The sequence below is a fragment of the Sinocyclocheilus grahami genome, unplaced genomic scaffold (genome assembly GCF_001515645.1).
Source record: "Sinocyclocheilus grahami isolate Dianchi unplaced genomic scaffold, SAMN03320097.WGS_v1.1 scaffold37.1, whole genome shotgun sequence".
Classification (NCBI taxonomy): Eukaryota; Metazoa; Chordata; class Actinopteri; order Cypriniformes; family Cyprinidae; genus Sinocyclocheilus; species Sinocyclocheilus grahami.
In genome coordinates, this window is record NW_015505216.1 from 1,373,318 (window position 1) to 1,387,015 (window position 13,698).

The 13,698-nt window shown below is 39.2% G+C and overlaps 1 protein-coding gene across 2 annotated transcripts in view; it reads right to left on the minus strand.

Moving 5' to 3' along the window:
• Positions 1-3,509, minus strand: part of LOC107581694 (rho guanine nucleotide exchange factor 2-like) — a 52,821-nt gene extending 49,312 nt beyond the window's left edge. For both annotated transcript variants that reach the window (XM_016267317.1, XM_016267316.1), the window contains exon 1: positions 3,266-3,509. In XM_016267317.1, the coding sequence (XP_016122803.1) occupies positions 3,266-3,331 (66 nt within the window). In that variant the 5' untranslated portion in view covers positions 3,332-3,509. The remainder of the gene's footprint in view (positions 1-3,265) is intronic.
• Positions 3,510-13,698: the final 10,189 nt, after the last annotated feature.

Consider the following 13,698-nt stretch of genomic DNA (forward strand, 5'->3'; position numbering starts at 1 on the left):
AAACGTGACGTGTAAACTCTGCTGATCACGGATTGGCCGGAGAGAATCGTCACTACCTGCGTCACTGAACTTGCGACACAAACACAACAGAACCGCTAGATTTAAATCAGCACAGCCAGCGAAGGATCGAACGCAACCGTTTTGAAATAGCGCACCTTTTTTTAACAACCAAGTTTTGTTGTCTGTTGCGGAAGAACAGACGTTCCTCTCACTGATAGCAGAGGAGCAGATCCAGTGAGAGCTTGATGGGGCAATGCGGAATGAAAACGTTTATTTTAGGAGTCGTGGTAGTAGAGGCGGCGCAACTATAACGACATGTGAATAATCCCGCCCACTCTAAAGCGGTACTGAACTGCAGTGGAAACGCAAACCGTGCCGAGCTGAGTCGTACCACGCAGTGGAAAAGCGCCATTAGTGAGTACCGATCGAGTCATGAAATGTGAATATCGGCCGATACCGATCTCTGGCTGATCGATCGGGGCATCCCTAATTTGAATTAAACTTGAGAGATTTCTCTCCCTCAATTGAAAGTCCATTCCAGCAAAACTATGACACTTCAAAACATTCATAAAGACATCATAAAACTAATCCAAATGAATCAAGCAATTCAATCCAAGACACATATGATGACCAGAATCAAAGGATTTCATTCACATACAGTATAAACATTTATCAGTGCACATACATGGAGCACATCAAACATGGTCAACTGAAGCTCAAACCATTGGTAAGATGACAACTGTTTTAAGACCTAGAAGGTAGTAGTGGTGGTACCAAGTCCACACATTTGACAACAGGGGTTAGTAGGAGTTCAAATTACCCACCTCAACAAGAGATGCTTTGAGTTTTTGTGTGAGCACTTACAAGCACACGTATGCTTCATAATGACATTTGCATGAAAAGTGACACGGAAGCACAGAGGATTGTCACTTCTCATGTAAATTTCATAACATGTCAACATTTACATCAAGGGTGAACTCATGAACCCACATAGGACAATTGGCTGGAAGTGATGGTTTATCAGTTGCCCATTTCATATGTATCTGATTTTAAAAAACATTTGGAAGTGGCTCAGATCAGATGTGAAAAAAATCTGATCTTGTGCATTTTCTTTCATTTACACGTGCAACAATATCCAATCTGTCAGATGCAAGCACAACATTTGATTTTTTTCAACCCAGGTTCATTGAAAATACATGCTTGCAGTGACATTTCTGCAAAATGATATTACGTTGCTTCTTGCACGCTTTGCTTTCAAAATGAAATGTCTGAGAGACACTAAAAGCGCATTTAGTTTTATCCAAAGCTGATAAACGTGATTGTGGCAACATTTTATTACATTGGTTGTTGTACATATTGTGGCAGTTCGGAAATGAACTGTCCGGTGAGTGCCACTAAAAGCTTTATTGCATTTGAAAACAATGCATCACCTACACTAAACCCTACCCCTAACAAACACAAACTTAAGGCAAAAACACATTTGCTAAAGCAACCATGTAAGTTTTAGCTTGCTTCTACAAGTCTTTGAGCTCTTTTATTGTGACTCGCGTCTCACAGGACTCGTACCCAAGAGCTGCAAATCACAAGTGCAACTGTGTACCACCAGGTGAGCTACCAAGGGCGTTTACTATATCAGAAAAGCCATACATATGGAGCTGATTATGTGATACAAACATCAAAATGTATTATTTTACAAATCATGTGTTGTGGTAAAAGGCATTTTGAGATCAGGGCATAGTATTTTTCAAGGAACCAAGTCAAAACAGTCTTAATTTATGTGAAAAGGAATAAAAATCGTTGGCATTTTGCTGCCTCCAGTGTTCATTTGAGCTGGAAACTGCAGTAAATTCTATGTAGAAGTACATTTTTTGACTTTTGCAAAAATGTAGGTAGAAGCATGTTTTTGCAATGAGCCTGGGTTTGATTTTTTGATGAGACTAGAATGATGTTGGTGACAGAGTTGGGTGGCGAGCCTACGATTCATGAGCAGGTCAAGCCCAGCAATGGCAATCAGAGGAACGCTTCCATGGCTATACCAAAGGCATACGCGGCAATCCCCAACATCCAATTAGGACCAGGAACGTCACTGAGTTCTGCACCTGCTTACAAATGGGACCAAAGTGCTTCTTCACCCTCTCCACCATGTACGGATGCAATACATTGACCTTGCCTGATTGTCACGGTGTTGGAGAAATACTCATTCACTACTTCCCCAATAAGCGCCTCCCATACTGTCCTTGCAGGGAATTATACACGGCCAAAATGGCTTCACCATTTCTGCTTATCTTTGTGCTCAATACAGACTTCTCCAATGATAGAATCCCAGGTAAACTGCAACATCTGTGCCTCATTTTCTCTGCTACATCTTGTTACTTTCTGATACACACAGTCTACCGGCAAATGCACCCAAGTGATCCATCACAGATTCACAAGGGATGCAGTTCCAAAAAACACAACAAAGCAACTACAAGGTCAGAAGGCCTTGTCAGATACAACATACAAATAGTTTAAGTGGTGATTTCTCTTTCACTTAATACACCACAAATACAAATCCTATAGCGATACACCAACATGACAATGAATCATGCACAGCCTACAGAAAAAGGGAAGTAATTGCGTCACTTACAGAAACTTGTTTTAAAAAATAGAACTGGATGTTTGTTAATATAAACGGATTGGCAAGACGTAAAGACCCTTACACAACACATACAAGAACAAAGACACTATGAGTACAGGAGATAAAAGGAGCGCGATATACGGTAAACCGCGTAGCCGTTGTAACTTTTGTGTTTCGTGAAGGTAGGTACTGCAGCAAGCGTGTGTAATGAAGCACTAGTAAATGCTGCAGTCTTTGTATGGCCCTCCCCCATTGGTTCCCTTTAGTGCCCAAGACAACGTGTTCATGCTGCCGCACAATGGACTAAACCTTAGAACACATACTCACGTATATAGGCTACTAACATCTTACGTGTACACATACATAAACGAAACGCAGATAGAGATCTATATAAGAGCAATAATACAGGTAAACCTTATTGTAACTTCTTTTGTTCATTTGATCAAATGAGAATGAAGAAGAGTAGAAGCAGCCTCCATCAGACAACAGGGAAAAAACCTTCACCATACACCACTGGCGAGAGCTATTCAAAAATACATTCATTCAGTTAATGTCACTATGTTGCCCATGTTGTTATATATATATATATATATATATATCAGGCATAAGATAGAGCGTTAAAGGCGTTATAATTCATTTATAACTCACCTTTACACTAACGTCTTTCATTTTTTCCTGGCGTGCTTTCGGTAACGGGTCCGAGACACGGGACATCGCGAGAAAATGAAAACTTTACCAACAGCAGTCGGGCTATATCAAATCCAGATGTTTGAATCTTGTTCCGAAAATAAGCATCCAGTGCGTTAAGTAATATGAAAAATAGACATGTGTATTAAATTCAGTCAATTCAGCTCAATTCAGTCTCACGTGAACTGTGTGTTTAATAAGACACGCAAGGTTTTTTTTTTCTTTCACAGGAAACTCCACAGCCTTCATGAGATACTGACCCTAATCCGACTTTTACACCAATAGCAGTCGTGTATTTCTCTGACTGACAGCCGCTTGGCCAATCATAGTTGCCACACACGAGCGACTCCGCCCATCACAGCTGCTACAGTACAGACTACAGCAGGACGCGCCACATGGTGTGTGTGTGTGTGTGTGTGTGTGTGTGTGTGCGCGTGACACAGTCAAGGGAAATCCTGAACAAACACTCAAACACAGATGAGAGACAAACGCGCTGTCTCAAACGACGTTATTCTAATGGTTCTAAGCATTGCATGTATTATTATGTAGGCTACAACTGAAATGAAATTCATTCATTAAAACCGCATTTCAAATATTTTATAAATAACCTGATACTTTTTGTTTTTTTTAGTAAAAATGTTATAACATCTTCATTTATTGTTTTTAATCATGTAAAAACGGTATCTGGGTTATTCAACCCAGTCGATCCACCCCAAGCAACAAATTGTGGTACAACAATACCACATTTTCACTTTGTCTGGTATAAAGTTTTACAGTCAAGCTGTTGAGCAAGTCCCTGTTCTGTTCAAATCTGTTCAATTTGCAGCCAGGACGCGCCACATGGTGTGTGTGTGTGTGTGTGTGTGTGTGTGTGTGCGCGTGACACAGTCAAGGGAAATCCTGAACAAACACTCAAACACAGATGAGAGACAAACGCGCTGTCTCAAACGACGTTATTCTAATGGTTCTAAGCATTGCATGTATTATTATGTAGGCTACAACTGAAATGAAATTCATTCATTAAAACCGCATTTCAAATATTTTATAAATAACCTGATACTTTTTGTTTTTTTAGTAAAAATGTTATAACATCTTCATTTATTGTTTTTAATCATGTAAAAACCTAGTCGATCCACCCCAAGCAACAAATTGTGGTACAACAATACCACATTTTCACTTTGTCTGGTATAAAGTTTTACAGTCAAGCTGTTGAGCAAGTCCCTAAACACTAAAAGTTCACAGTGGAGGTTTAGTGAATAATTAAACTGTATATAAAAAAAGAAAAGGCAAGAAAAGTAAGTGTAACTACTCAGTATCTTAACAGTATATATGGGCTTTTGATTAATAAACTTTGGTAAACTTGTTCAGCCAATAAGCATTTATTGCACACATAATACTGATAATGCTGGTCTTAATATCCGCTGCTTGGTAAATGACCTTCTTTGGTTTACTTTAGTGAACTGTCTAATAGATCCATTGGAAATTGGGAAATAGTAAAATAGTAAAAGTAAAGTAAAAAAATGTTTTGGGGGGGGGTGGGGGACTGCAGTCATTATCTATCTACTTGTTAAATAATTAGTGGCCTATCCACCTTGTTTTCCAATGCGAAAGTGAGTCGTTTTCTGTGAATGTGCAAGACTTCGGGTTCTATGCAGAAGAATTATTATATACAAGACTTCAGGTTCATTAGCCGCTGTAGGGAAATAGAGAGAAGAATTACAAAGTACAGTAAATGAAATGAAATGAAATATACTTTATTGTCCCTGGTATAGGGACATTTGGAGTAGACTCAAAACCAACATTCCAACATCACCTGGTACACCTCAGAATATTAAAAATACTATGCATACAATAGACATCCATATACACCATCACAGATATCAGATTAAAAAAACTGTTGCACTCACTGCTCCAGATTCAGCAACCTGATAGATACCGGCACAAACTCATTTTTGAATCTGTTCAATTTGCAGCGTGGGATCATGTACCTTCTCCCAGAGGGTAACAGTTCATAGCTGGAATGTAAAACATCCTTAAAATCATTTAAAATCCTTTTGACCTCTTTCCTTTGTCCTGTCAATTTCATAACAGTTCGTACAATACCTTGTATCTTTGTTTTGGATTTTACGTTAAGGTTTCCGTACCAGGTAGACAAACCATACTTAATGACACTTTCTAATACAGATAAAAAAGCTAAATAATTTTACTATCAACACCATAAAACCACAGCCTACATAAGAAATATAATCTTTGTGAAAGTCGTTCACAGACCCAATGAACATGCGTAAGAGATTTGTCTATATACACACCTAGATACTTGTAAGATTGCACATGTGCAATTTCCTGATTGTGAACAAATACAGGCGTATGGTCTCCAATACCCTTAGGATCAAAATGATCTCCTCTGTTTTCTTTGTGTTCACTTTTAGGAAATTAGCGTCACACCAATCACCATCATGGACAACACTGTACCAACAGTGGAGTCATTCAGGTTCCTGGGCACCACAATCTTCACTCACTGCTCCAGATTCAGCAACCTGATAGATACCGGGCTGTTGAGCAAGTCCCTTCTGTTCAATTTGCAGCGTGGGATCATGTACCTTCTCCCAGAGGGTAACAGTTCATAGCTGGAATGTAAAACATCCTTAAAATCATTTAAAATCCTTTTGACCTCTTTCAATGTACATTGTTCAAAAAGAGACTGAATACTGGGATAGTTTTTTTTCCCCTGTCAATTTCATAGCAGTTCATACAATACCTTGTATCCTTGTTTTGGATTTTACGTTAAGGTTTCTGTACCAGGTAGACAAACCATACCTAATGTAATGACACTTTCTAATACAGATTGATAAAAAAGCTAAATAATTTTACTATCAACACCATAAAACCACAGTCTACATAAGAAATATAATCTTTGTGAAAGTCGTTCACAGACCCAATGAACATGCGTAAGAGATTTGTCTATATACACACCTAGATACTTGTAAGATTGCACATGTGCAATTTCCTGATTGTGAACAAATACAGGCATATGGTCTCCAATACCCTTAGGATCAAAATGATCTCCTCTGTTTTCTTTGTGTTCACTTTTAGGAAATTAGCGTCACACCAATCACCATCATGGCCAACACTGTACCAACAGTGGAGTCATTCAGGTTCCTGGGCACCACAATCTCTCAGGACCTGAAGTGGGACACTCACATTATTGAGTCCATTGTTAAAAAGGCCCAGCAGAGGTTGTACTTCCTTCGACAGCTGAGGAAGTTCAACCTGCCACAGGAGCTGCTGATACAGTTCTACTCTGCAGTCATTGAATCTGTCCTCTGCACTTCAATAGCTGTACAAAAAAAAGACTACAGAGGATAGTCCGGACTGCTGAGCGAATCACTGGTGCAACTCTACCTATACTGTCCAAGAACTGTACTCATCCAGAATGAGCAAAAGGGCTAGCAAAATCACTCTGGACTCCTCACATCCAGCACACTCCCTCTTTGAACTATTGCCATCTGGTCTACGCTACAGACCACTGCGCACCAGAACGGCCAGACACAGGAACAGTTTCTTCCCTCATGCAATCCATCTCATGAACACTTAACAATAAACGTGGAACACACAACACTATTATTCATTTATTTATTTAACACACATACTTTTTTACATTTCAAATCTGCACATATCATACCTGTACATACATAATTGTCTATATTATATATTGTGTTTTTGCTATTTTGTACATTGTCTATTTTTTATATTTGTATATTATTATTTTTATTATCTGTGTCCTGTCTTGTCACTGTCATTCTGTTGCACTGTGGAGCTTCTGTCACTAAAACAAATTCCTTGTATGTGTAAACATACCTGGCAATAAAGCTCATTCTGATTCTGATTCTAAATTAAGTAATCTCAGAATAGTAAATAGAAGAAGAGTCTTGCTTTTACAATTAACTTAGAACATAGCTGTATCATCAGAATACTTCAGAATGTAGTTCTGTGGGTGCCTGTTAGAGCACTCATTAGTGTACAATGTAAAAAGAACTGGTGAGCTCACACAGCCCTGTGGAACACCAGGACTACAGTATTTCACTTGAGACAGTCTATTGTTTATTTTGACTCTCTCAGCTCTATCTGTTAAAGAGGTCATATGATGCAATTTAAATTTTTCCTTTCTCTTTGAAGTGTTACAAGCTCTTGGTGCATAAAGAAGATCTGTAAAGTTGCAAAGACTAAAGTCTCAAATCCAAAGAGATATTTTTTATAAAAGTTAAGAGTCAACCACGCCTACCTAAAACGGCTCGTTCTAACACGCCCCCACATGTCTACGTCAAGGGTCGTCACATGTGGTTGCCGCAAGCCTGCCGGACGCTCCTTTGTCAAATCCGCCAGCCTCCGCTCACTCAAGGCCGCCGACGTGTGATGCTGTGTGTTTCGTTGTGTCATTATAATCCGTAATTATGTCCCCACTGGATGCAACAAATGCCTCGTTTATAATGGGTTTTAATGTTTTTGTCTCGTCGCTCTGGCCGGACAGGGCATCACAGTATGGTAAGGGGCGTAACATTTCCGTCACACGCTTGAGGTATTCAGCCAATCACAACGCACTGGATAGCTGGCCAATCAGAGCACACCGCGCTTTTCAGACCAATGAGCTTTGTAAAAATCGACGCGTTTCAGAAAGGCGGGGGCGTAGAGGAGAAACAATAATGCACAGTATGTGGAAAATAATGTGTTTTTTTTTACCTTAAACCGCATAAACACATTTCATTACACCAAATACACCAAATATTGTTCCTTTTAGCAACATCATATGACCCCTTTAAAAAGGAATAGTACCACTGTATGATTGCAGGATTCACGCCTAATTGGTTTAATTTTTTAATTAAAATATGTGGTTGGATAGTGTTAAATGCTGAACTAAAATCAATAAAAAGCAGTCGAGCATAAGCATCTGAATCCTCCAGATGATTTAGAACCAAATCCATCAAAGTATTGATAGCATCACTCGTTCCTCTACCTTTCCTATAAGTGAAATGAAGTGGATCTAGTTGGTTATTAACATCTGCTCTTTTTTAATCTGATATCTGTGATGGTGTATATGGATGTGTATGTCTATTGTATGCATAGTATTTTTAATATTCTTAGGTGTACCAGGTGATGTTGGAATGTTGGTTTTGAGTCTAATCCAAATTTCCCTACCAGGGACAATAAAGTATATTTCATTTCAATACCCAGAGGCTATGGCTAGTACTATGAAGTATGCCCGAACCATGCTTACCAGTACTCCAATAGTATTTTGTCTAGCCCCCCATAGTTAATTCGACTGCATAACAATTTAATTAAAGTCAAGCAGTTAATCAGAGATCTAGATTCTCGTCTGATGTGCATCATGCTCCATACAATCCGAGGTCTAGCATGTTTTAACCCTGGACGCAGATTTGCGGTAACAAAGGATACATTGTATCTACTATAAAACTGTTTGCACTAAAAACCACTGAGTTCATAATTAAGATAATACATTAAAATAATATGGTAAGACACACCAGTTTGCAATGCAGCAAAGTGAGCTGTTTTGTACAGCTAAAAATTGTACAGCCTTGCACATAAAATTTTCAAAGAATAAGGTGGATATGTTGATGTGAAGTTCTACTTTTTTTGTCTTGTTCTGTTGTCCTCTGTATCATCTTGTTCTATTCATGTGTCATCTATTCATTCCCCTATCTACTGTATATTTCTCACTATACCTTTAATATTTTATTAATGCTGAACATGTGAAAGTGTGCAGTCTGCAGTGGTGTACAGATGTGTCAGCATTTTCTGCTCTCACACTTACCATATGGGTTTTAACTTTCACTTCACTTTCATCTCCCTCAAACTATAATGTACAGTACACGTATACATTTTGAACCCAAAAAGAATTTGGACTTCTCAGAATGCCATCATATTGGAACAAAATATCAAACAAAGTGTATACAGTTGTTGGACTATGCTATGTTTACACAAGGACTTACCTTGTGTATTCCTCATTGTGCTCCAAGTTACTCCATTTTCCTATTCTCCAGCATCTCCTCATCTCTGCATTCCTCATCTGTGTTCTTGAGTATTCCCTTGTTTTCTCCTTGTATCTGTCATCAACCGGCAAGATGAGACTGCCTGTTAATTTTGAGTTCAAGTTATCATCACCATTGTTCACTTTGCTGATTCAGTACTCACCTGTTGTTTCTGAATTCACTCATTCCCACGTATAGAATGAGCAAAGAATTATAATGCATTATAGGGATAGGACACTTTATGAGGAAGGATAGTAATTATCATTATGGAAACAGACGAGATAATACATGGGTTTAGAAATACAAAAATAGATATTTTACATAGAAGAGGATAAGCTATAGATTTAACCTCAGTATTTGAAAGGAAAGGATGTGTATGGGATGCTACAAGAGGTAGCGATCATTACATTCCCTGCAAAATCGGTATGGATTTAAAACTATAAAAGATACAGTTCCTAGATGGAAGCTTAAAAAGGCAAATTGGTAAGCATTGAGTTCCTTAGTAAGGTAGGACGAACAGAATCAGAATTAGAGCTGGCAGAGGATATAGAGGAATCCAACTGAAAAATGGAATGGAATTTTATATAAAAAAGTAGATGCAGTTATAGGAATAAAGGAATAATGTACAGAGGTGATACTGACATCAGTGAAATGTGGTGTACAATAAGGAAAATGCAAGGAATTTAGAAAAAATAAATCTGAAAAAATAAAGAAAAGCTGTGATTGATATTGAAAAAGTAGAATGTTGGCAGAAGTGTTTGTCAGAGAACAAAATGATGACATGTTAGAAGATATAATAACAGAGAGCAGGTACATACAGCAGAGGAACACAAAATAAGAATTTACTTCTTATTAAAAGAGCTTATGGAGGAGTTAATTTAATTCAAAAGAGCTGTAGGAGGAGTTAAGCATAGTCAAAAATATTATGTTACATAATGATTCAAAATACATTAGATAGGTCATCAAATCATTTTATGTTTGTTCAACAAGGTATGGAATGCAGGTAAACTTCCTTCACCATGGAAACCTGGAATTAATGTGCCAGTTGGAAAAAAAAATCCAAGTAATTATAGCTGCTCATTATTAACTGCTAATGTCAACTTATGTAATTATCATTTATAGGCTGAATCATGTAATAGAATGAAAAGAGTAGGGTAATTCAGTGTTCAATCTGTGGTACTGTTCTGTTCAAACTTGGTGTCTTTGTGACGAGGCGTGATGGAAAACTGGTCACAAGAAATTATGGCAGGGCCGCAATAGCACTTCCGTGCAAAGGTGGTTTTATTGACAGTGTCCGTACTGATTCACAGTCTATTTACAGTCCATCAAAGTGCACAAAATATGTATAAGTGATATCCGTAAAAAAGACAAAAATAAGGAAAAAGGGGAAAATGGAGGAAATATTTTACAGCTTTGCTGTTAAAATCTTCTACAAAAAGGTAGTACACACAAGACACTTGCAATGTTTGCCTCCAACTACAACCCCACACTGAACCGATATACTGATTTGGCTTTTAAATTCAAATGCCCCACACCACATGGACTCTAAGATATATTTCCAAGGGTGAGTATTAACACGATGCACTTAGATAAATAACAATAAACACAAGAACCATATAATCTTCAGTATTATAACAGATATACTTAACTATAAATATTCATCATATTATACAATATGTGTTTTATTCATTATCATTCCTGTTAACTTGGGTTCTTGTATTCCCAACTCAGCCTCAAAACAAGCAACATTTAAGACGGTCCAGTTACCAGAGCGATCGCACAGGCGCAACATGGGAATTTAATGACTTCTGGCTTTCTAGCTCATTACCGGAGTTTGCCATTTGCTTCCGGTAACCTGGACTGCAACACCACACAAACAGACAATGAACAACGATACGTAATATGTGCAGATAAGTTCAATAAACGCTTACATGTAAACTTATCTGATGTCTGTGTGTGTTTATTGTGGGATATTGAAGTAGGATGCAGTAATCAGGTGGATATGTGTGTGTTATGTATGCAACTGTAACATTAACTTAGCCCTCGTGTGCACCCAAGGGTAGAAAACATCAGAAAATTGGGGATAGTGGATCGTGTGTGGATAAAATGTAGTGCTGTTGCGATCGTGACAGAGCTCTCTGTCACATTACCTCCTTCCTCTCCTAGATTGACGAATTCGGCAATCTGGATAGATAATCAGCAGTCAGATTCTCTTTCCCAGGTCGGTGCCAGCAAGTAATATCGGAGACTTTCTAATGCCCACTTGATGGCAAGACCTTCTTTCTCAATAGTTGAATATCGGGTCTCTCGAGGCAGCAGCTTACGGCTTAGGTAGAGGATTGGTTTTTCCTGGCCTTTCTCTCCTTGGGCTAATACGGCTCCTAGTCCATTGGCCAAAGCATCCACTTTAAATAGGAATCTCTGAGAGAAATCTGTACTTTGAAGCACGGCACTGTTACATAGGCTCTCCTTTAGCCTTTGAAATGCCCGCTCAGCTTCCTCCATCCAGGGCACGGGATTCTGTACCATCTTTGTGGTGAGGTTGGTCAGGGGCACTGCAACACTGGAGAACTCTGGTATGAACCTTCGGTACCATCTGGCCAGCCCAAAGAAGGCCCGTACCTCTTTCTTTGTTTGAGGTCTTGGACAGTTTCGCACTGCCTCCACCTTGTCAATCTGTGGTCGGACTTCACCATTGCCCAGCAGAAATCCTAGATATTGCACTTCTTGTTTTGCCCACTCACACTTCATCATGTTTAAGGTCAAGCCTGCATCACCGATCTTCTGCAAGATCCTGCTCAGGTGTCGTAGATGCTCTTCCCAGCTACCTCTGTAAATGACCACGTCATCAAGATATGCTGCACAGCAGTCCTCTGCCCCTCGTAGAACCTGATCCATCAGCCGTTGGAATGTTGCTGGAGCTCCGTGTAACCCGAACGGCATGGTCGTAAAATAGAACAGTCCTAAGGGGGTTCTAAAAGAGGTGTTTTCTCTGGATTGTTGAGCTAAGGGTACCTGTCAGTATCCTTTGCATAAATCTAGAGTGGTGATATATTTGGCTTGACCAATCCGTTCTACCAGCTCATCAATCCGAGGTATTGGGTACGCATCGAACCTTGAGACAGAGTTGAGCTTTCGGAAATCGAGGCAGAACCTCAGCGACCCATCCTTCTTTGGTACCAGGACAGTCGGGCTGCTCCATGGGCTGGTTGATGGCTCAATTACCCCCATATCTTTCATGTAGCAAATTAGCTCAAAAGGGAAATGTATATAAATAATTACAATTAATTATGATTAATTACAATTATTTATATCAGCTGCCAGTAGTAATTGTAGAAGAATTAAATTACCATCAACCAATCTGTTCGTCTAGCGAACATTCAGTGTAAGTTTATATCAACTCTAGGAAAAAAATATTTCCGTGGCTACAGAAAATACTTTCCTACAGTATTAATGCATTAGAGCATGTAGTAAGGATCAAAATCGTAAAGGGACAATTAATTTGCTTGGCCTGGAACGAGTGTACAGATGCAGTCTCGGATGAAAGTCTTCATGATGATTTGGAGGTTCGGTGGTGTAGGAGTCACGATTACCTTCATCCGGGTTTGAAGAGTGATGAACTCCAAAGATGTTCTGACTCAATGGGGATTGGGAGTTTCTTCCCAGTGGAAAGTGAAAAAGAGCTAAGAGAGACATCAGCTGAGATCCTAGGATCTTTGGTGAATGGAAAGTCAAGGCCCGAGGCCTGGCGCAGACTTAGGGTGTCCTTAGAGGGGTGCTAGCTCACATCCTCATCTTCTCTGAATCTAACAGAACAGCAGACTGACTGGCTATGTGTTGGAGCCCACCGGGCACGCCCGCACCGGCTCAGGCTCCAACACGCTTCTTAGCAGAAGAAGAACAACAAGACCATGGTCGGAACTGTGCGTGAGCCTTATTAAGGTCTGAGAAGGTTCACGCCTCTCAGGATGGGCTTGTCCAATGAGAAAGGCTGAAATGGAGGTTGGAAATACTGGGGGGTTTTATGACCCTTTGTGTGAGAGCATGGTAATTTGCATATGGAACTTGAATCAAAATTACTAAAGATTCTTAGAACACTAATATATTGCCTATGTACCCACATATAATATAAACGCTCATTTAGATCATCAGAAGACAAATTCAAAGAGACCAAACATGGTATCGGTGGGGCTATATTAACTAGTGATCTATCATAGCACACACACAAAACAGTATACAATTCAAAAGACAATATACAAGAACAGTAATGGTATACACAATGTCCTGAGGAGATTTGTATTCATTCACAGAAAGGTTTTCCTATTAATTATTTAGAGAAGAGTCCATTTT